The sequence below is a fragment of the Marmota monax genome, unplaced genomic scaffold, assembly GCF_021218885.2.
Source record: "Marmota monax isolate L192 unplaced genomic scaffold, Marmota_monax_Labrador192_F-V1.1 WCK01_AAM20220418_F8-fsc00068, whole genome shotgun sequence".
NCBI classification, from domain to species: domain Eukaryota; kingdom Metazoa; phylum Chordata; class Mammalia; order Rodentia; family Sciuridae; genus Marmota; species Marmota monax.
The window spans coordinates 6,190,386-6,213,428 of NW_026692352.1; the positions used below are offsets into that span (position 1 = coordinate 6,190,386).

Below are 23,043 nucleotides of genomic sequence, written 5' to 3' on the forward strand. Positions count from 1 at the left end.
TTACTTAGAAAAAAGAAAGTGAATGCCTGCAATTAAAAATTTTGGTGCTTCGCAATGAACTGGAAAGACAGAAGAAAGCTTTGGGACGGGAAGTAGCATTACTGCATAAGCAACAAATTGCATTACAGGACAAAGGTGAGTTGAAACCCCATATAAACAGTGTAACTTCCACATTCAGTAGGTTTTCTACATAGGCTCAAATAGTTATCTTTGTATAAATATATTGATAGGACAATCTTTAATTTTAAAAGTATTTTTGAGAAATTTTGAAGTTGATATACACAGAAGAGTATACAAATTCATACATACATATGTACAGCTTGAATTTTCACAAAGTGAATGCACCCATCTAAGCAGACCCTTACATCAAGAAACAGCATTGTCAAGACCCCCAAACCTTAGAAGCCTTCACTTCCTCCCTTCCATTCAGTACATCTCCAAACAGATCAACCATTACCCTGACTTATCAAACCAAAGATTGGTTTTACCTAATTTTGAATTTTATAGAAATAAAATCATATGTAGTTGCCTTCTGTTAAGTCTGTTGAGGACCCTCTGTTCTGTTCCATTAATTTGGTTTTCTACCACAGTTTCACTGTTTGAATTTTCTTCATGTTATAATAGGTATTAATATGTGTTAAAGTTCTTAAGCATATTGTTGTTTTTAAGTTCATCTTTGTTATTTTCATCTTTTGCATTTTCATTGAATTTCTACACAAAGAAAAAAAAAGTTTTGCAAGGAGTTAGAGGGAACTGCTTTGAGTATATTTATCAATATAGTTGCGATTAATAGAATCTTTACAATAAATCTGTTGTCCCAAGAAAATGATAAATTTCTTTGTTTATTAGATCTTCTTCAGAAAACATTATTGAAATAAAGTTAGTATGTGGATTTTTCTCATGATTAATTGAATTTATTTCTGATTTTTTATATTTTATGGCACTATTGTAAGTATCTTTAAGTTTTATTTTCTACATGTTGCTGCTGTATAGATATATAATTAAATTTTTAAAGTAATACTGATTTTTTATTATATTGCATTTGAAGAAAAATTTACCAGAAGCCTGATCCAAAGATTAGCATTTGTTAATGTTAGAATTCTGACCTTGGAACCATAGTTCTTGCTATGATTATTTATTTGTTATAATTTGATGACACTGTAATCAAATAATTAAATTGTAATTTCATTATAGTTTAACTTTAATTATATTACAAAGATATCAAAATTGCAAAAAAAAAAAATTGTTGTTGTTTTGATACCAGGAATTGAACACAGAGATGCTTAGCCACTGGGCCACATCCCAGACCTTTTTATTTTTATTTTTTAATATTATTTTTTAGTTGTAGTTGGACACAATGCCTTTATTTCACTTATTTATTTTTGTGTGGTGCTGAGGGTCTCGCATGTGCGAGGTGAGTGCTCTACCACTGAGCCACAACCCCAGCCCTAGCCTTTTTAATATTTTATTTAGAGACAGGGTCTTGCTGAGTTGCTCAGGGCCTAAGTTGCTGAGGCTGACTTTGAACTCATGATTCTCTTGCCTCAGCCTCCTGAGCCACTGGGATTACAAGCATGTGCCACCATGCCTGGCACAAAAATTTTAAACATATTTACTGAAGTCTAATTTACGTACCTATAAGTCACCATTTTAAAGTATATTATTAAGTCTTTTTTAGTTAATTCTCAGGATTGTGCAGTGTTCACAACTCAATATTTAATTTTTGCTAATTTCTTCTGAAAGAAAACTGATACCTATTAGGCTTCATTCCATATTCCCCCTATTTCCAATCCTAAGCGAACACTAATCTATTTTCTGCCTCTATAGATTTACCTATTTTGGGGATCTCACATAAATGGAATTATATACTAAATGGTATTTTTACGACCAACTTCTTTCATTTAGCATATTTTTGAAATTTTCAACCATACTGTAGTATGTATCAGTACTTCTATAAATTTAATAAAGTATTAAATTATATGTACATACTACATTTTATATATCCATTCATCAATTGATCGATATTCGGGTTGTTTTCACTTTTTCACTCTCATGAATAGTGCTGCTATAAAGTGTTTTAGTCCTACTGATGTTGTTAATTTATGGACCATACTTCATACAGCAAGGATATGTATAATATGACAAATTTTTAAACTGAAGTGATCTTAAAAAATAGGAATAAAACAGTTTTATATCATACTTTGGTGGGTTTCTGTACCATTAAATTTCAACCCAAATGCCTTACAAAAGCCTTCTATGGTTCACCTCAACTGGAATACTTGAGCCACACTAAACTTCTTTTAGTTCCTTAAATAAGCTTTGCTATGTCTCATCTGCATTCAGTCCTTTGCTTAAATGCTAAGCATTCACTCTACCTCTAAGCTACATTCCCAGTTTTTATATGTTTTTGAGATAAGTATTAGTTTGTATTTCCCTGAAATATTAGAATCATTAAAAGGTTAGGATCTAGTTGACACTGTTTCCTCGTGTAAGTAGGAGATAGAGAGGTGCTGTTGGATTCACTCTGTGCCCACTGGAGTCTCTGTAGACTGGAATGATCACACCGGGGGAGTGGGAAAGAGGAGGTAGCTGGATGCAGATCATCAAATATATTTATTAGTAGATCCTATATTAAAGTAGATTATAGGGATTGACCTAGTAACCAGAGACATTCTATGATATAGGCACTTGGTTCTGAGGCCAAGAGCTCAATTAGAATATAAAATCACTAATATATGATATCCAATCTTTACTTTGCTACTGATTTTTGTAGACTGACTAAAGGAATTATTTAATTTCTGCATCTTTTTAAACATCTGTTCCATAAGGCTAACAGCCCATAATAGTGCTATAGGAATTAATTTTTATAAATATTTTGAAGAAACCAGGTGCCTATTATATATTTTATGTTTTTATTCATAAAAAATCCAATGCAGCAGAATGATTTATTGGAAAGAAGATAGAGAATTTCTGTCCATTTTGCTTACTTGCTGAATGGCCCCATCACTCTGAAGAACTTCATTACTCTCTACACCCATGTTTTCCCTTCCTGTACCTCGGAGATGGTAGTTCTCAACTTGTGATCTAGAGCAACTTCCAGCTGAGTCATGACTGATCTTTTCAGTATTAATGTGTATATATTTTCATTTCTGGAAGATTTTAGTAATTTAACTCATGATATTTAATTAAAAAAATAAAAACAGACTTCCCCTCATTAGGGTCTGAAGTCATAGGACTTTCCCACTAATTAATTCTGTTGTTTTGCAGTCTTTTGTCCTAACCCAACCCCCATATCTTTTTGAGAAACAACACTCTACCAAAATTAGTTTCTGGAAATTTGTTTTTAAAAATGATATGTAAAGTTGCTTTTCAGCATCCTGGTGCTGCTACACTGCAGATCCCATGCAGTAACCCAGCCAAGATGCTGGAGGAGACCCAAACCCAAGACTACCTATGGAGGACGAGAAAGTGAAGACCTTCATCTTCCAAGCAGAGATTGCCTAGTTGATGTTATTGATCATCAACACTTTCTACTCAAAGAGATCTTCCTGTGGGAGCTGATTTCCAGGTGTCCAGTGCCCTGAACAAAATCAGATATGATAACTTGACAGATCCAGTAAGCTAGACTCTGGGAAGGAGCTGCACATTAATCTCATGCCAAACAAATAAAACCAAACCCTCACGATTGTGGTTACTGGAATTGGAATGACTAAGGCTGAGCTGATCTGTAACCTTGGTACTATAGTCATGTGTGGGTCCAAAGCCTTCATGGAGGCTTTGCAGGCTCCTACAGACAGACATCCCATGATTGGCCAGTTCAGTGTCAGCTTTTATTCTGTGTTTCTGGTTACTGAGAAAGTGACTGTGATCACCAAACACAACAATGATAAGCAGTATCCCTAGGAGTCCTCTGCAGGGAGCTCCTTTACTGTCAGTACTGACACAGGGGAACCAGTGGGTGGTGGCACAAAGATTGTCCTTCATCTGAAAGAAGATCAAATTGAGTACTTGGGGGAAAGAAGAATAAAGGAGATTGTGAAGAACATTCCCAGTTTATTGGCTATCCCATTACTCTCTTTGTGGAAAAGGGACGTGATAAAGAAATCAGTGATGATGAGGCTAAAGAATACGATAAAAAGGAGGGAAAAGAAAAAGGAGCCTGTGACAAACCTGAAATTGAAGATGTTGATTCTGATGAAGAAGAAGAAAAGAAGGATAGTGACAAGAAGATTAAGGAGAAGTATATCAATTATGAAGAACTCAACAAAACAAAGCCCATTTGGAATAGAAATCCTGATGATATCACTAACCTGGAGTACAGAGAGTTCTATAAGAGCTTGATCAGTGATTGGGAAAATCACTTGGCAGTGAAGCATTTTTCTGTTGAAGGACAGTTGGAATTTAGAGGGTTTTTTTTTGTTGTTGTTGTTGTTTGTCCCAAGATGTGCTCCATTTGACCTCTTTGAAAACAGAAAGAAAAAGAACAACATTAACTTATATGTATGCAAAGTTCTCATCATGGATAACTGTGAGGAGCTAATCCCTGAATATCTGAACTTCATTAGAGGAGTGATGAACTCTGAGGATCTTCTCTATATAGTCTGTGAATTGTTGCAACAAAGCAAAATTTTGAAAGTAATCATTAAGAATTTGGTCAAAAAAAATGCTTAGAACTGTTCGCTGATCTGGCAGAAGATAAAGAGACTCTCAGAGCTGTTACAATACTACACTGTCTGCTTCAGGGAACGAGATGGTTTCTCTCAAGGACTGTTTCACCAAAATGAAGCAAAACCAGAAACACATCTGCTGTATCCCAGGTGAGATCAAGGACCAGATAGCTGACTCTGCCTGTGTGGAGTGTCTTTGAAGCATGGTTTAGAAGTGATCTCTATGATCAAGCTGATCAATGAGTACTGTGTCCAACAACTCAAGGAATTTGAGGGAAAGACTTTAGTGTCTGTCACCAAAGAGGGCTTAGAGCTTCCAGAGAATGAAGAAGAGAAGAAATAAGAAGGAGAAAAAGACAAATTTTTTGAAAAACCTCTGCAAGATCATAAAGGACATCTTAGAGAAAAAGGTTGTGTCAAACTGATTGGTGACCTCCTCATGCTGTGTCATTACAAGCATCTATGGCTGGACAGCAAACATGGAAAAAAATCATAAAACTCAAGCTTTGTAATCAGCTCAATAATGAGCTACATGGCAGCAAAGAAATACCTGGAGATAAACCCTGACCACTCCATTATTGAGCTCTTAAGGCAAAAGGCACAGACTAACAAGAATGACTAGTCTGTGAAAGATCTGGTCACCTTGCTGTATGAAACTATGCTCTGGTCTTCTTACTTTGGTTTGGAATATCCCCAGACCCATGCTAACAGGATGATCAAACTTAGTCTAGGTATTGATGACACCAGTGCTGCTGTAATGGAAGAAATGCTGCCCCTGGAAGGAGACGATGCACATTGAGCACTGAAGAAGTAGACTGAGCTTCTGAAGAACCACTCATACATGTGTTCCCTACTTCCCCTCATTCCTAATATGGTTTTTTTTTAATATTGTTTTTTAGTTGTAGTTGGACAAATACATTTATTTTATTTATTTATTTTTATGTGGTGCTGAGGATTGAACCCAGGGCCTTGCACGTGCTAAGAGAGTCTACCGCTGAGCCACAACACCAGCCCTGTCATTCCTGATATGTTTCCATGGAATATTTTTGTTCTTTGTTTTTGATAACATTTATTAAACAGTCTATATGGCATGACATACTACTTAAAGGAGAAATAAGATTTCTTCCTATTTTTAAGTGATACTATGATATTTTAGGCACTAAAGTAGAGATAGTAATGCTTTTTCTAGTTTCATGCTGGCTTATTTTAACAGGTCGAGATGTTTGTTCTAAGACATGTAACCTATCGTTAACTTTGTAGTCCAAAGTATTTGCTACCAAGTTGTATCCCTAAGTAGACCATACCAAATATTTTGTCCCTGAAGTGTTCTACTATAGACCTCAATGTTTAAAAGAAAAATATTTGTTAAAATGGCTTGAGTTTCATCTTGTTATGATCGACGTTTTAAACTTTCTATCCCTTGTAGTTACCCACTGTGCATGTACGTCCTCTAGAACCAAGTATTTAAACTGAAATAATCTGCTGGGAGAAACTCTCCAGGACTTGTTTTCCAAAGAAATATATTTAGAGGAACAAAACTATAAACCTCCCTAGGTGTTTTACAAAGCCTTTCAAAAAGTAGCTCATAAAAATAAATAAATAAATAAATAAAAGTAAAGCTTGTGAACGAAAATGTAGTACTCAAGTCAACAGTCAGCTTTCAAGAGTAATAAATACAGATGAGTTTTAAAAATTATATATAACACTGTTCTTAAGAAAATGTATTCAGTAGAATCTAGGGCTCTCATAAATAATGCTGAGTGGTACCTAGAAAGCATTGTTAATTTTACAAAAGCACAATTCTTCCATCTGTATAGGAAGAAGCTACTTTTAATACAATTGGTTTCTTGATAATTAGAATAACACATATGTATTACTTTGCGTTAGAACATTCATAAAGATTATCATATTTGATCCTCAAAACATCCCTGAAAGCTAAGTAGGGCAAATGTTGGTACCTTCATTTTATCTATGAGGTACTGCAAAGTAAATGACTTGGCCAGAAACACACAGAAAATTGGGAGCAAAGATGAGATATGGACCCACTTCAACTTCAAGTTCTGGGTTTTGACTTCAAGTTCTGTGCTTTTCTTGGTATTTCATTTCACCTAAAACCTTGAAAAGTACATTCATTTGAATCCCACATAAATTCTGTGAAACAGCTCTTACTGAACTCCTGTAACATGCCAGGTATTTTAGATGTTAAAATAGTCCTTGCCAGGTGCGGTGGTGCATGCCTGTAATCCCAGCAGCTAGGAAGGCTAAGGCAGGAAAATCATGATTTCAAAGCCAGCCTCAGCAAAAGCAGGATGCTAAGCAACTCAGTGAGACCCTGTCTCTAAATAAAATATAAAATAGGGCTGGGGATGTGGCTTAGTGGTCGAATGCCCCCGAATTCATTCTGGTTACCCCTCCCCCCACCAAATAGTCCTAGAAGATGATTCTTACTCCCTTTTCCCAAATGAGAAAAACTGGAACTCAAATACTTCCCAATATTACAATCAAGTGATAGATACAGATTCAAATAAAGTTTCTCTGATCCTAAAGCCTTTCTTGTTTCCACCAAATAAGATTATTGTTCTTTCTTTAGTATGTCTGACTTGTAAACTGACAATTTATTATGTTTCCATCTGGCCCATGGACCAAGAGCTAGAGAACCTTTTCTGCTTTATTCCTTTTCATTCTAGGAAATAATGATTAAGTGAATTTTCCCCAAAGATTCCTTTGGTTTGTTAGCACTTAAGATCTGCCATTTTCTGTTTGTCCTTAAGACAATCCATTCAACCTTTCTGGGCAATTGGAGGGAATGTCCTGTTAGAATTCCCTAACCATATTCTTCTCCTATTAGATTTTCCAGTTCCCTTTGGTAAGGGACAATCAAAAGCAAACACATTGTTTTGATGACATAGAGTATAGAAGAGATCAGATATGTCAGGTTTCATTGCTCAGATTTAGGAAAATACATTCCTCTTAATAATTTCAGTGAATCAGAAGTGATGGTCAAAATATGAAATGCTTTATATGAAATTCCCAGTTTGACAAATTGACACTTTCTTAAAAAAAAAAGAATCATAAAGTGTATTTGAGTTAATACTTAAGTTTCTTTCAAAAAGCCATAGGTTTCTATTTGAACTTATGAAGATGTTATTAAGCATCATATTAACAGTTTTCTCCTTCACTTAGGTTGTAAGGTTTTTTAATGAAAAATACTTCTCACAATTTTTAACTCTAGCTATACTTACTAGAAATAGTGGCAGAATTTAAACTTTATTGATCTGAATATGTTTTAATTGTTATAGTCATCTTATAGAAATTCCTAAATACATTTCCTTAAAATTTATTAATATTTGCCTTTCAAATATTTCTAGACCTGAAAGCAGTATTTCTCTAGGATTTGCATCATTAACATTTTCTTACTTTTGAGTGTTAGCACTGAATGCCGCTTGTGAGAGTTTGTGATGGTGGAGTTTGTGATGGTGGAGCATGGGGAGGAACAGAGGGATCCTGAGCAAAGTTTGCATTTTATTTTATAAATGAATAAATTTCTATACATTTGTAATGATTTATTCTAGTAATGCCTTCACTGGATGTAAGAAAGGCAGACTGTCATATTTAAATCTCCTTCTCCAGTGGAAGGTACAGATGTATAGATATATGTCACTTGACATATTTTGGTTTGTTGTAATATTTTTTCCATTTACTCCTTAAAAGCACAGGAAGTGGTATTTCCAAATATGCATTTATAATTTGATGGTTCAACATTCAGGTAAAAAGATACCATAAGGTATGAAAAGGAAGTGGAACAACAACTCATTTGTTCAAGTGTGTGTATGCACACGTGCATGCTTGTGGACGCCTTGTCAGTTCATTTACTCATCATTTATGTAACACTTAAAAAGAGCTAGAAACTATGTGAGATGTTAGAATCATGAGAGATGTGATAAGTATGTGACAGAGATATATAAAAGGTATTATGTAAGAATATACAGAAGGTCTGCATCTGAAAAATCAGAAGTCCAGGTGAAAGTGACATGCTGAGTCAGTAAGAATATGTAGTAGATTCTTAGGTGGGGGAAAGGTGAGACCTTACAGGTGTAGGGAGCACTTTATACACAAGCCAAGAAAGTAGAATAGGGAATACCTTAAGCAATTCCAATAAAGGAAAGTAGTTTCTTAATTTAAGGTAGTTCCTTCCACTAAGGATTTGAGAAGTGTCCATAGAAGAGACTAGAGAAGTGTTTTTAGTTGGCTTTTCCACCACTGTGACCAAAAGATCTGACAGAACAGCTGTAGAGGAGTTAAAGTGTATTTGGCATTCACTGTTTCAGAGGTCTCAGACATAGACGGCCAGCTTCATTGCTCTGGGCTGGAGATGAGGCAAAACATCATGGCAGATGTAGAATTTCAATCCAAATCTGATTCCTAAGTCCATGGGCTTTCTAATTTAAGTGCACTGCCCCCATATGATTAACCTATTAAGAACTAAAATTAGCTCTGATTTCAGCAGTCAAGCCATTTGTATCAAAGCGTAAATGGTATCATTTGCTTCCCATTTCCTGTTACAAGGAAATTTAGCACTTATTGAAAGGGAGGAAAAATATTCTCTTAATATTAGATCTTGAGAGAGATTAGCACACAGTTAATTATGTATACCATATTCAATATCAGAATGAAATACAGTTCATTGTAATTTTGTAAGTCATAGTGAGAAATATCTATTAGCCCTTAAGAAGGGCAGTGTCATAAATAATAATACAAAAAGGCAATTTGTGGAAGAGAAGCTAAAGAATTCCAAATATATTGCTTTTTGGTGATCTGACTTAATTTGGAAAACCCAGAAAATCATAGTTTATTAGCTTTAACTGTAACTTTGACAGAAGCTGGCCATTGACCAATCTGAAATCAAAGTGGTGAGAGAGAACTTGAAAAGTCTTGTGTTTTCTTTTGTTGGTAGAAGCAACATTCATGTTCTTGGTGATTAGATTTACAGGAGCCAATGCTGACATTGGCTTATTAAAATTATAACATCTGACTTGTTTTCCTGCTAAATAAATCGGCCATCTTTCTTAGCAGAGTGAAACATTGGTGTATGCTTGGGCAGGGACAAGAATTTCAGAAAGCAGTTTTGGAAGATGGTGAGCCAGGCACATGCATTCACTGTTTTTCTCTCCCAAAGACCCATTGATACAATAAAGATAACATGCATAAAGGATAAATCAATGGTGATGGTGAAAACAAAAGAGTACCATCAGACTCACAAAGATTTTGACACAGTTCTCAAAGTTGTAAAGTAGATAGGACTGTGGAGGAATAAACTAGAGTAGAGAAAAATGCAGCCAGAACAGAAATGGAAAAGGCTACAGTGAGAGTTCCTGACATGGAGAGCACTCAGAGACTTCAAGCTTAGAATTTTCAAGTGTAGAGATCAGGAACTAACTATGGCAGTGATCAGAGTATTGGATCTACTGGGCCATTCTCTTTCTTCTGTGTATCTGGAGTAATTCCCTATAACAACAAGCTTTAGCTGATTTGTAAACATAATTGATTCTTAACCTGGTTAGGCCCCATGGTCTAAGTGTTTGGAATAGTAGAATGGTAGAGCAGATCCTAAAGTGACTGTGAACTTTTATTACCGACCTAGAGAAAGACATAAAAGACAGCTGTACTTAGGAGTGAAATACCCTAAAATAATACAACCCCAAAGCAAAATTCTCTTTATTTGATATTCAGTTTAAAATAAAGGTACTACCTTCTCTCAACACATATATCCTAAAAGGAAGCTTGATCGTCTGCTTCAAAGAAACTATAACAGTTGTCTATACTAAAACTATCTAATCATTCATTCATGAATTAGAAGGGAGAGGCAAGGGTCATCAGATTATTGAAGAAAACAGCATGAATGGGATGAAGTTGAAAAAATAGAGTAGCTTGACCCAAAAGGAACAAAAAAATTAAAAATAAAAAGAACAAAGAAGAGCTTTTAAAAAGTATCCTTAGAATTGACTTCCAGCCTCTTCCTGGGACATAGGAAACTGTATAAGGTCATAACTTTTCATGAAACTATCTGAGAAATGGGTCTCAGGGCAGCCACATAGCCCAATGTGTAAGGAAAGACACGCACCTCCAATGAGAAAGGATATGAGTACTGGTCACGAACGGCAGAGCACTGGAAGAAGTTAGGACCACTGAATAAGAAGATAAAATAATTCAACTAAAGCTTTTAACAAATAGTTATGGTCAAATGTGGGCTAGTATGAAACCCTAGCAATTATAAGGCAGTTCACACTTGCTACACAACTTCTGCATGGTCCTCCATTCCATATTCAGAAGGAAGGTTGTAGGCAGGGCAGTTAATCCAAGGTTTACATCTGGAAGAGGGGAGCAGATACTATTGCAGGAAAAGCATAGTCCTTCTCTAAGAACAAAAGCATTAAACTTCTTGTGGTTAGTTGAAAAATAGCCAAATGCATAATTATAATTAGAAACTCTAATACCCATCTCTCAGTAATTGATAGAACAGATAGAAAATTACCAAGAATAAAAGACTTCAAAAACACTCTCAAATTACCACTCCCCTGAACTCTACCAGAATATACTTTTTTCTCAAGTATACTTGGAACATTCTTTTAGACCATATTTGGTATCATAGAACTTGTTAACAAATACAAAATAATTGAAATCATACAAAGCATGTTCTCTCACCAAAACAGAAGTAAGCTAGAAATCACTAATTCAAAGATATCTAGCAAATTTCAAATACTTAGAAATTACCCAACATACCATATTAACTCATGAAACTGTTACATATGAACATGTGAAGGGATGCAAGCTTAGAGGAAAGTTAAACATTTGAAACTTGCATTAGGAAAGAAAGATCTTCAATCAATAATCAATAACATAAAACTAGAAAATAAATCAGAATGAAGGGGAAAAAATGAAGGATAGAATTCTCTGAAATTGAGAACAGAAAGAGTAGAGGATATCAATAAAACCAAAAGATAGTTGTTTGAAAAGATTATTAAAATAACCTATAGTCAGACTGAACAAGTTGAAAGAAAGCCAGCACAAATTACCAATATCAGGAATGGTAAGGAGAATCATTACAGATTCTACAGAAAGTAAGATGTTAATAAAGTAGTTATTTCAAAAAACAATATGGTAGCATGTCACAAGGACACTGGAGCCTATATAGTTACTATATATAAAATAATTATATATAGTAATGAATTATAAATCATTGAAAAATAAAGAAGAATCCATGATTCTTCACTGGTAATAGTTAAGGGAAAAGGTAGAAAGACTCTTGCTTAGAGAAGAAAGCTGAGTGCAACTAATAAATATGGAGGTTGTGCTGGAGTTGGGCATTATTTTGCAACTGTGTAGGAAAGATTGATTCCAGCAAAAATCACAGATAAATGCTAAATCTAGGAAGAACTTTAGATGAGAAGCAGGAGATGTGTGTGTGTGTGTGTGTGTGTATTTAGATTCACTTTTTTTTTTTTTTTTTTGGTGGGGATGGTGGGGATTGAACCCACTTTAACATCATTGCTTCCAGCTGTGACATCTTAGAAGGACACAATATCAAACACCCTCCATAGAGACATCATTTCCACGGTAGTATTTTTCCTTTTAGAATTTAAGTTGAGTTTTCTGAGGTATCTTCATATATTTAGTTTTTATCTGCCTGAGCCTAACCCCAACTTAATTCAGTTTTATTACAGAACTCAACCTATAACCAGTGAACTGTATTCCTTTAAACAGAAAAGTGAACTTGATATGTGTTGGAGGGATGATACCAGTGTGATTTCTAAGTCCTTGAATCTGATGAAGCCTATGGAAAATTATAGCCTCTCCAGTGACCCTTTTTTGGATTTGGATCTGCTCTTTTTATTTGAAAATCATTTCAGACTTACAGAAAATTTACAAGGAAAAGAATTCAGAGAACACCTATAGTTTTCATCCACATTTATCTTTTATTGACATATTAACCTGTTAGCTACTTAGAAATTATATTTAATTTTCTTTTCTACCACATTTGCAAGGATTTTTACCATTTTCAAAATTGAGGAAAATACATGTATATGTATTTTGAAGCCCATTCTCTCTTGGATCCCTATTTGTGGTTTTGCTACCACTGTTAGAGTTGAGGCAGCCTAATGTATTTGGGATGAAGGGTAATACTGCAGATTTTTATACTGGTGGAAGAATTCACAGACTAGTTTGTTGAAAGTATGTAGGTGTGGGTGTCAACCTAAATGCTTAAAAAGTCATTACGGTAAAGGTCTAGGAGGGATTACAGTAAGGGCTAAAGAAGATAAGTGGTGGTCCTTGATTAAGTTGTGTTCAGGGGTAGTTTTCTATTTACTGAACTTTAAAGTTGAGAAATGAGAAGAGTGTTTAGAAATGTGATACAACTGCTTAAGTTGGTGGATTTAGTGTTAAGGTTTTGTTTTAGTTAGCTTTTTTGCTGCTGTGACTAAATGACCTGACCAGAGCAATTGTAGAGGAAGAAAAGTTTATTTGGGGGCTCACCATTTCAGAGGTCTCAATCCACAGACAGCAGGCTCCATTCCTCAGGGCTTGAGGTGAGGCAGAACATCATGGTGGAAGAGTGTAGTGGAGGGAAGCAGCTCACATGATGATCAGAAATCAGGGAGAGACTCCACTTGGCAGATTCAAAGTATATACTCCAAAGTCACGCCTCCAATGCCCCACTTCCTCCAGCCACACCCTGCCTGCCTTCTGTTTCCAGTCAGTTAATCCATATCAGGGGATTAATTCAGTAATTGGGTTAAGGCTGTCACAACCCAATCATTTCTCCTCTGAACTTTTTGCATTATCTCACAAGTGAGCTTTTGGGGGAAACCTCACATTCAAACTATAACAGGTCCAAACTGTGTATTTTGGTCAATTATCCAATTTTCTTTTTTCTCTGTAAAAATAGGAGGTATGCAGAGAGTTGAGGATCTTTTTCTTATTGGGTCACCGTTCACAAAATTAAATTCCTTTGTAAAATATAAAACATATTGTGTTAAGATCTAAGTGTGTTTCTCTGTGCTTGAGGACCTCCTAAGTTGTAATCAACCCTAGACTGTCAAGAATGTAAGAGGCCCTCATTTTTTCAGAGTAGGAAGATATAAAAGGATTTTATGATTACAAAAATAGAGGTTCCAAAAACTGATATAAACACAACATTCCGGGATATAAACAGAAATTTTAATCATTAAAAATCTAAAGCAAACACTTAAAGGCAATTAAATATTCTGTAATGGGATTGGGATATGAAGGTAGCAGATAAAATGTGGAATCTTCCTATAATTCACATCTATGGAGTTAAATTTTATATAGGCATGACTTTGGACTGTCAACATGTAAGAATGCTCATGACATAATATTGAAAATTCAGAACACATATTTCCTATAGCCTGTGATTCTCACTAAAACTATTTGTATTAAAAGCAAGATGAAAGTTCATGGAAACTACTAATATTTATGAACTGTATTATAGTAATTAAAATGCAAGTAATTTTTCCTGTTCTACATTTTGTATTTTCAGTAATGTTCTTATATAGTATTTATGGCTGAAAAGAAATTAACCACTCTCTTTTTAAGTGAAGCCTGAATTTTGAGATCTTATCCAAGTTTCTTGTTCATCAGTCCAGAAATTATGGATAGAGATTTTTAGACCCCCTGCTAGGTTCTTGCTAGGGGCTAGACTTAGGTGAAAATTGCAGACATCTATGCCCAGCCTGCTTTGCCTTCTCATTCTTTTTATTTCGCTCTCACTGTCAGGGGACTGGACTCTACCTGTGTGGTTGTGGTTGCATAGTCCTATCTGCAGTGTTATATCTGGACTTGTCTCCCTTCATTTCTCTTTCTAGGAAGCGCATTTTCAACTGAGCACCTCAAGCTTCAGCTCCAGAAGGAATCCCTAAATGAGTTGAGGAAAGAGTGCACTGCAAAAAGGTAAATTCAACACTGAGAAAAATTGCTATGAGGGTTGAGTTTATCAGAGATATGACACTGTTCTAAATTCCCTGGGCCACAGTACCATGGCATAATATTTGAATCTTCTTCCTGTCATCTATATACAGCTTAGCTTGTAGTTTTTTTCTTTAATAGTTTCTTCTGTCCCACTCCTGCTTCTTGATAATTCATTTGGTTTACCTCAGCAGCACTTTGAAAATTTCTCTACCCTTGATTTCTCTACCTTTATAGTCATCCCTCCATGATGCTCTCAGACTTCTCTTCTTAAAATACTATTTTTAACATATTTTTTTCTTCTTTCTATAGTGAATCTTTTCCTCATTTTTCACATAGGCTTCAGTCACTTGTCATTATACAACTACAGTTAATTTTAGGTGCTCCCTAACATAGAAAGATGCTAATAGTTTTTCCCAACATATTTCATGATTAATTCATTGCCACCTCACTTCCTTTGTTCATCTTGACTCACTTTCCTGGAGTCTTTCCATCCTGCACTTTTCTCTGAAAAACCTTAACAATTGAATATTCAAGAATATTAAGACCAGGAAAGAAACATAGAGACCATCTATCCTAATCCTCAAATTTGCAGAGAGGAAAGCAACTCTGGGAACTGACCTGTCCAGCTCACTAGCAAAGCCAGAACTAGATCCCATTACATCTTCAGTGCTGTTTATATAAGAGGAGAAACAGTTCTTTTCCTACTCTCACATATAACATTTAATGCCAGATTCTCCAGCAAATGCCAACAGGTATCCTATGATTTAATACCATTCTTATACTATCTGCCTGAAGATGTAATTATCTATACTCAGTTCCCAAGACCCCCCCACCCCGCAATTAGATACTAATCACAAGACCCAGACTGTGACCTGTGATTCTAAATTAACTGGGTTCCCACAGACCCCTCCTCTGGTTTGATTAATTTGTAATTTACTAGAGTGGCTCACAGAACTCAGGGAAACACTTAGGTTTACTGATTTGTTATAAAGGTTATTACAGATGATACAAATGAACAGGCAGATAGGAGAGAGGCATTGGGCAAGGTATGAGGGAAGTTCTATGCCTACTCTGGTATGCCATTCCTCAGGGTACTTCCACAATTTAGAAACTTATCATATCTTGCTCAAAAGTTTTAAAGCACTCAATTTCCAGCCTTGATCTCCTTCATCATCATCTTAAGAGATTGGTGCGTAGGACTGAAAATTCCAGCCCCCTAATTAATTGATCTTTTTAGTGACCAGTTCTATCCTTAGGTGACCCTAAGTCACCTCATTGTCATAAGCTTAGGTATGATCAGTGTGGGCTTAAATGAATAACAAAACAATACTCCTATCACTTAGGAAATTCCTAGGGTTTTAGGTGTTCTATGATTGGGACCTAGAACAAAGGCTATATGTATTTCATACTATATCAAAGTGTTCCTCACCTTTTCCATTCTATACCTTTTCCATTTCACTTTGACCTATAGTTTCTTCTACATTATTTTGGTTCTTAAATTTTTGATGTCTTTTAATTGAGCAGGTAATTTATTCTATGAGTATTTTATGTTGGTCATATTTGTGTGTGTGTATGTGCATGTGTGTGTGTTTTTTGCTGGAGGTGGATCCCAAGGTCTCCTACATGCAAGCACTCTAGCATTGAACTACCTCCCCAGCCCTGCTGGTCATATTTCTTAGTTAAAGAAAATTGCTGGGTCATTCATGCTACAGCTGTTTGCTTATTTGTTCTTTGTTACTTTTCTAACATTGTAATAGGATGAAGAATAGTTTCTGTTCTTGTTGTTGTTGTTTGTTTTCTGAGAAGCACCATATGGATCTTTCCTGAAATCAATTGGCCTCATTAAATAATGTCTACAAAACCTTGCTCAGTTTACTCAGCCCCTTTAAACCTTGTTTCCTTATTTATAAATGGGCATCATAATATCAACCTACTAAAGTTGTTGAAATAATTAAATAAAGCCATTTGTATAGCTCTAGGTACTCAGTGAATTGTTATTTGTGCACTTTACATTCCTTAGCATGGTGCTAGGCATACACTATAGCCCTCATTTTGTAGTTAGCTTAATTGATATTAGAGAGAGTTCAGGGTATTATTTGTACCTCTACTTTTTAATTTTCTGTGGCCTATAGACCATTTAATCTTTTTCTGCATTAACTGTGTAGAATAAATGTTAAAAAAGCATGCATACATGTTTTTTTTAATGTTTCTGGTACATATTATACAGAATAGTATATTTTATTGTGATATATTGGTACATGCACATAATGTAATTTGAGTAATTTCATTTGCCAGTCCCTCTCCTTGCCCTCCCCTCCAACCTCCTCCTAATTCTCTTCCTCTATCTTCATGGTCTCCGTTCTGTCTTTTTGAAATCCCTTTTTTTCTCTCTAGCCTACACATACAAGAGAAAACATGAGCCTAGTTTATTTTGCTCAACATGATGCTCTTTAGATTCATCTGTTTTGCTGCAAATAACTTCATTCTCCTCTTCCTCCTCCTCTTTAAGACGAATAAACTCCATTGTGTTATATATTCCCACATTTTCTTTATCCTTTCATCTATTGACAGACACCTGGGTTGGTTCTGTAACTTGTCTATTGTGAATTGCAATCACATTTTCTAATAAGTACTTGTTTTCTTTCCTCATTAGAGAACTCTTTCTGAAGACTAATGCTCAGTTGACAATTCGTTGTAGGCAGTTACTTTCTGAGCTTTCCTACATTTACCCTATTGATTTGGTAAGTTTCATATTTTCTGAAAAGATTTATCTTTTTGAAAAGATGATCTCCATTTGAAGTTTGCTCTCAATGAAAAGCTCATTAGTCTTAATCCCATATGCTCCCTTATGGCTCATTCAGGAGCTAGTATCTGTTTTAAATGTAAATTAATACTTAGTTGGCATTAGCATCCGCTGTTTAATTTTTTTTAAATATCATTTTGGTTGTGAGATGGGATTCATCATAGAAAAATGCCTTTTTGTTTCTTTATACTCTTTTTAGTTAACCAGATTATCCACTACTACCATTTCTGTTATCTACCTACAGATGCATGTACAGTGCCTCAAAAATATAATTGCTAATTCATTTATATTTATTGGTGTTCATTAAGATATTCCTGGGGTGACTGTCTGGATGTTACATTTTTAATTAGCTTCTTAAATTATTTTATCTAAAACTAATTAGATAAGTTGTGCTGAGGATCGAACCCAGCGCCTTACATGTGTTGAGCGAGCACTCCACTGCTGAGCCACAACCCCAGCCCCAGATTCCTTTTTTGTAAAACTGGATTTTTTAGATTTGATAGTTCTCAATGAAAATTGATGTAAAAGACTAATTTTCAGAGAAAACGACAAACAGGATTTGAACTTGCTCACAGAATCTTGTTAAATCATTTATAGATAAGAATCAGTTGGAAAATATTTTTATGATAATAATATTTCATGGTTTTCCCTAGACATGATGTCTTAAACATTTTTATTATAGAAAATTTTAAGTATGTATAACTAGGGGCTGGGGATGTGGCTCAAGCGGTAGCGCGCTTGCCTGGCATGCGTGCGGCCCAAGTTCGATCCTCAGCATCACATACAAAACAAAGATGTTGTGTCTGCCGATAACTAAAAAAAATAAATAAATATTAAAAATTCTCTCTCTTTCTCTCTCCCTCTCTCACTCTCTCTTTAAAAAAAAAGTATGTATAACTACAGGAAGATAGAATATTGAATCATCATGTCTCATCACCCTGTTTCAACAAATATAATAATATTTAGAGTCTAAGACTGCATTATATCTAAGTCAACTGTGACCTGCTAAAGTTTCTTTGCTTTATATATAAAAAAATTAATTTCATTTTTTGGTTAAATTCACAGAATGAGCATAAGGATTATTTTGTATGCGGTGTCAAGTTACCTAATTCTGAGGATTTCCAAGGTACTTTATTTCTATTTTACTTCTAAAGATTTGGTGTATATAATATATGAGGATAGAGATATCTTGAAATGTTGTTTGCTTGGCCCTTTGTCCATAAGTGTTTTTGCACCTTCTGTCTCCTCCCACTTAGAAGAATGTAGGTCATATTCACTAATAGAAGATATAACAGAATATTTGGTTTAATTTTGGAAAACTAATTATTGTAACTTGCATTTGAAATTTAAAACAAATCATTTTTAAATGAGCTTTAAGCAAATCAGGGAATTGGGTTCTTAAGAATACAAATAATCTCCCTACCCTGTTGATTTGATTTTCATGAAAAATTGTATGTGGTTGGCAGCAGAAGAAAAGCAAACATTTATCTGTACTTCTTTTTTTTTTTTTACAAAGCTCTGTTCTACTAACCTGAAAAGTATTACAAATTTAATTTTGTGACATTCCTGCTATCATAGGTTTAACTTGTTGTACTATCATTTCTCTCCTTTTACACACAGGTGTTATGGAATATGATTTACAATAATTCCTACATTTTAAAATCTTTTCTGTTTTCTAATCTCCCCAACTATGCCAAGGAAAAAAGATTCTCAAAATGGTTTCTTTTCCCTTAGTATAAATGATGCCTTGAGACCTACTAAATATCTTTATAAATTATTCTCAGAGCTAACATATTAAACCTGTTTGGGTAGTTAGTTATAAAAGAAGGGAGCCTTACTAGTTTTGATCAGGATTTTCTTCCATTTCCCTTTAAAGACACTATTAATATTTGTGGTCCTTGAACATTGAAGACTGTTTTAATTTATTATCCTCTTCAGCCTTTACAAGAGGTAGTTGGGTCATGATGTAAAGAGAGTGGTAATCCAAGAGTTGGAAAACCTTTGTTCAACTCCTGATTCCCCTTCCATGAAACCATGTAGTTTGGAGGAAATCATGTATGTAACCTTTGAGTTGATTTCCTAATCAATGGTATGAGGATATTATATCCTACCTGTCTTACATATTTGTAAAAATTGAGATATACCAGTATTTGTAAAAGCATGAGATTTTGTTTTATATTAATCCTCACAAAACCAAAGGAAGCCTATAAGGAAAGTGGTATTCAGTGACTTGTTCAAGATTACAGAGCTAGGTGGTGATAGAGCTAAGATTTATCTGGTTGCCATTGTTGCCTTCAGATTTCTATAGGTCCCACAAAATGTGCTTTGGTATTAATTTTGGGCACAGTTGTGGCTTCTTGAAGCTATTGGCACATCATTTTCCTCATTCATTCATTGAAAAAATAATTTGTTGAACACCTATATGGCAGGCACTGTGCTGAATTTTGAGGATATAATAATGAAAAAGCAAATCTCTCCTTTCATGGAGCATACAGCCTATTGAAACAGACCAATGAATAGGAAAATAAGAATTAATAAGCATTTAATCAAGGGATATATTATCTTAAAGAATGAAGAAACCCCCTTTAAATAAAGCAATCAGAGAAGACCTCTCTGAAGAGAAACATTTAACAGAAATCTTGAAGACTAAAAGGAGCCACTATACTACAGCTTGGGGTATTCCTAGAACAGAGAGCATTAAGTACAAAAGTCATGATGGAGGAGGCATGAGTTTGACATACCTGAAAAAGTTTGAAAAAGACCCCAGGCCACGGGTATGGGAGAAAAGATTTTCGTTTAGGTAAATCATGTAATCTCGCAGCTTAATTTCTTTACCTGTAAAATGAGGTCATGTTTATATTTTTAATCCATTGTGATGATGGGATGAGATCACATTAGAAAGAACTTCTCAGATAGGAGGTATGCAATAAATATAATGGAATTCATTGAAAAGTAGAGAGAAAGGAAAGGAATGAAGGAAAGATCAAACCATCTAGATCTATGTGGCCAGAACACAGTGAACAAGGCGAAGAGTTCTGTTAGCGCTGGAAGGAGGGGTCATCCAGGACCTGGAGGTCACACTAAAGAAGTTCCATTTTATTCTCAATGAAGTGGGCAATGCCTGCAGGTTTCAAGAAGGAGAATGATGTGAGCTGAGCAATGCTTGTAACAGTCATTCTGACTGTTAAATACAGAATTATTTGAAGAAGTAGTAAAAGTAGTAAGGGAAGCGGAAGAGCAGTAGTGGTGGTCTGTTAACTTTAATCTACTGGTGGTGGGGAGGGTCTTGGTTCTATTTTCCTTTTCTTTCAAGTGCCTTGTTTCCTAGTTTTTCATAGCTTTTATACTACATTTAGAATGCCTAATTAAGCCCATATACATTCTCCCTAACCTTTAAAAAATTAATGTAACCTTTTAATGCAGTTGCTGAAAAATGAAATGGGAGATAAAAATAAGTTTAATTTTTTGCTAAGGTCCTATTCATTCCCTATAACTTCTAGGAATCAGAAATTTTAAGAAGCATGTATAGTAGTACTGGACTTTAAAATTTTAATTTTAGCACTCTGCAAGACACTTCAATATGGGTAAATGTGTTGAGTGCCTGTTTCTTATCTGCTATGCAGGTGCTGAGAATAAACAAAGAAAATTAAGACATTGATCCAAAGTTAATGAGAATAATAGTCTTATTTGAGAGCATTATATTTGTAATCAAACCAGTCAAGAAATATTTACTGAATCCGTACTCTATGTTAGGCACTTAGAGGGTTATACCAGGTACTTGGGACTCAAAGAAATAGGAATAATCAATTCTACCAGGAGGGGATGAAGAAAACTTTATAGAGAAGACGATGCCTGAGCTATCTTAAGAAATAGCTGTTCCCCTGGGGAAAGAAGCATGGGAGGACATTTTAGGTTGGGTAAGCAGAAATGTGGTAACTTGGGACATCATGCATGATGTTTTCAAATTTATTACTTTAATCTCATAATTATGAGAATTAATGCCTCTGTGAAGAAAGGAATTACTCTAGATATTTTTTAAAGACAAGAACTTGGGGCCCAGAGAGATTGATTTTTACAAGGACTCATATTAACAGTGATAAAGCTAAGGTTAACACTAGTGTGCCTTATTCTAAGCTCTATATTATTCCTGCCATGGTGTCATTTCCTTCTTTGCTTTGAATAGTAACCTCTTCTAAGCCTCTGACAACTTTTTAGTATTCTATAGCAGCTGCATACTGGGAGACACTATAGTGAAGGAACTCCAAACTGGTGACTCCTGTGCTGTTCATGAGACTTTCCTGGATAGACTTTATACTGCATAGGTTGATACTATTTGGGAAACTACAACATAGGGGCCCAACACAGCATTCATTGTGCTTTTCCAGATGGGTAAGTTCTTGTTAGAGTATGACAAAGAGAACTGGACACAATGGAAGAAAACTGTGAAGGGTATTCATCTGAGTTCCATTGACTAAGACGTTTAGCTTAAAAAAAAAAAAAAAAAACAATGTTTTTGCGTGTGTTTTTAAGTAATCCATAACACGAGAGCCTTTTGTGGTAATGAGACCCAGATTTCCTTCTGTGTCTGTATCCCTTTATGCAGGCATGATTTCTTGGAAAGGAGAGTCCATATGTCAAACAGTGTCTCATTGAGAACATGGACTGATTCCATAGATGCTGTGGCAGTGATTAGAGTCTTAAATATTTTGTCCTGTCTGGATCAGTGGGTGCTTGGTTCCTTAACAAATCAGCTGCCTCAGTGATTGGGAAGGCAGGATGGTAAGAGCTTTTAGATCACTTATTGTACTTGGATGCATTTGAATATTAATAGTTTGTCCAACATATAAATCAAAGGAACATTTGAACTAATTTATGTTATGGCCATTGTGTGTTTGTAGGATTTATTGTCATAAAAATTACACAACAGCTGCAGCCTTGAGTGGCTTCCTATATTTAAAACACAAGTCAGAAATATTTATTATGGGGAAAGTGTGGGCTTTTGTTTTGTTTTTAAGTCCCTTAAAACATTGTTTGAATTAGTATCTTTTTCACATACCTGAGTCTTACAGTTCGTTCCTGTTCTTCCCCGGACCTTGATTCCCCCTCCAATTTCTTCTCACCGACAAAACTATCATCTGTGACCTTTCTAACCCTCAGAGCAGTATAAGAAATACAAACCTCTGCTCTGCATTAGGTGTTACGGACGTCATTAATGCTTACTGGAAAAGTACACCCAAGAGGGCCATGTTTTGGCTTTGGCAGGTAAAAAGTCTTTCAGATCTTGAAATGCTGGAAACCTTAAACCTTTTGGTTTTTTAGCTAAAGTGATTGGCAACAGAATGTGACATCTGAGGTTGCATGGCCTGCAATACCCATAATTAACCACATGAGCTCACATTTTCCCACAGGAGGCTCAGTGGTCTTGGGGTGATGAAAGTGACTTCCCTACCAGGAGGTGGTTTTCCTTTTGAGGGTATTGCAATACCCTTGAGTCCTGTAATGCTTCACCCATGGTCCTTTTAAAATGCTTTTTAATATAAAGCCTCAATATTGGAAATCCAACACCGCAATGTTTAACAGTGAGGCTGT

General features: G+C 35.3%; 1 protein-coding gene and 1 pseudogene across 3 annotated transcripts in view; both read left to right on the forward strand.

Annotated features, from left to right (window-relative positions):
- Positions 1-23,043, forward strand: part of Uvrag (UV radiation resistance associated) — a 330,605-nt gene that overhangs the window by 169,147 nt on the left and 138,415 nt on the right. For all 3 annotated transcript variants that reach the window (XM_046442008.2, XM_046442007.2, XM_046442005.2), the window contains exons 8-11: positions 9-135; positions 14,549-14,633; positions 17,305-17,392; positions 18,520-18,580. In XM_046442008.2, coding sequence (XP_046297964.1) covers positions 9-135; positions 14,549-14,633; positions 17,305-17,392; positions 18,520-18,580 — 361 coding nt within the window. The remainder of the gene's footprint in view (positions 1-8; positions 136-14,548; positions 14,634-17,304; positions 17,393-18,519; positions 18,581-23,043) is intronic.
- On the forward strand, positions 142-14,536 carry LOC131424104 (heat shock protein HSP 90-alpha-like; annotated as a pseudogene).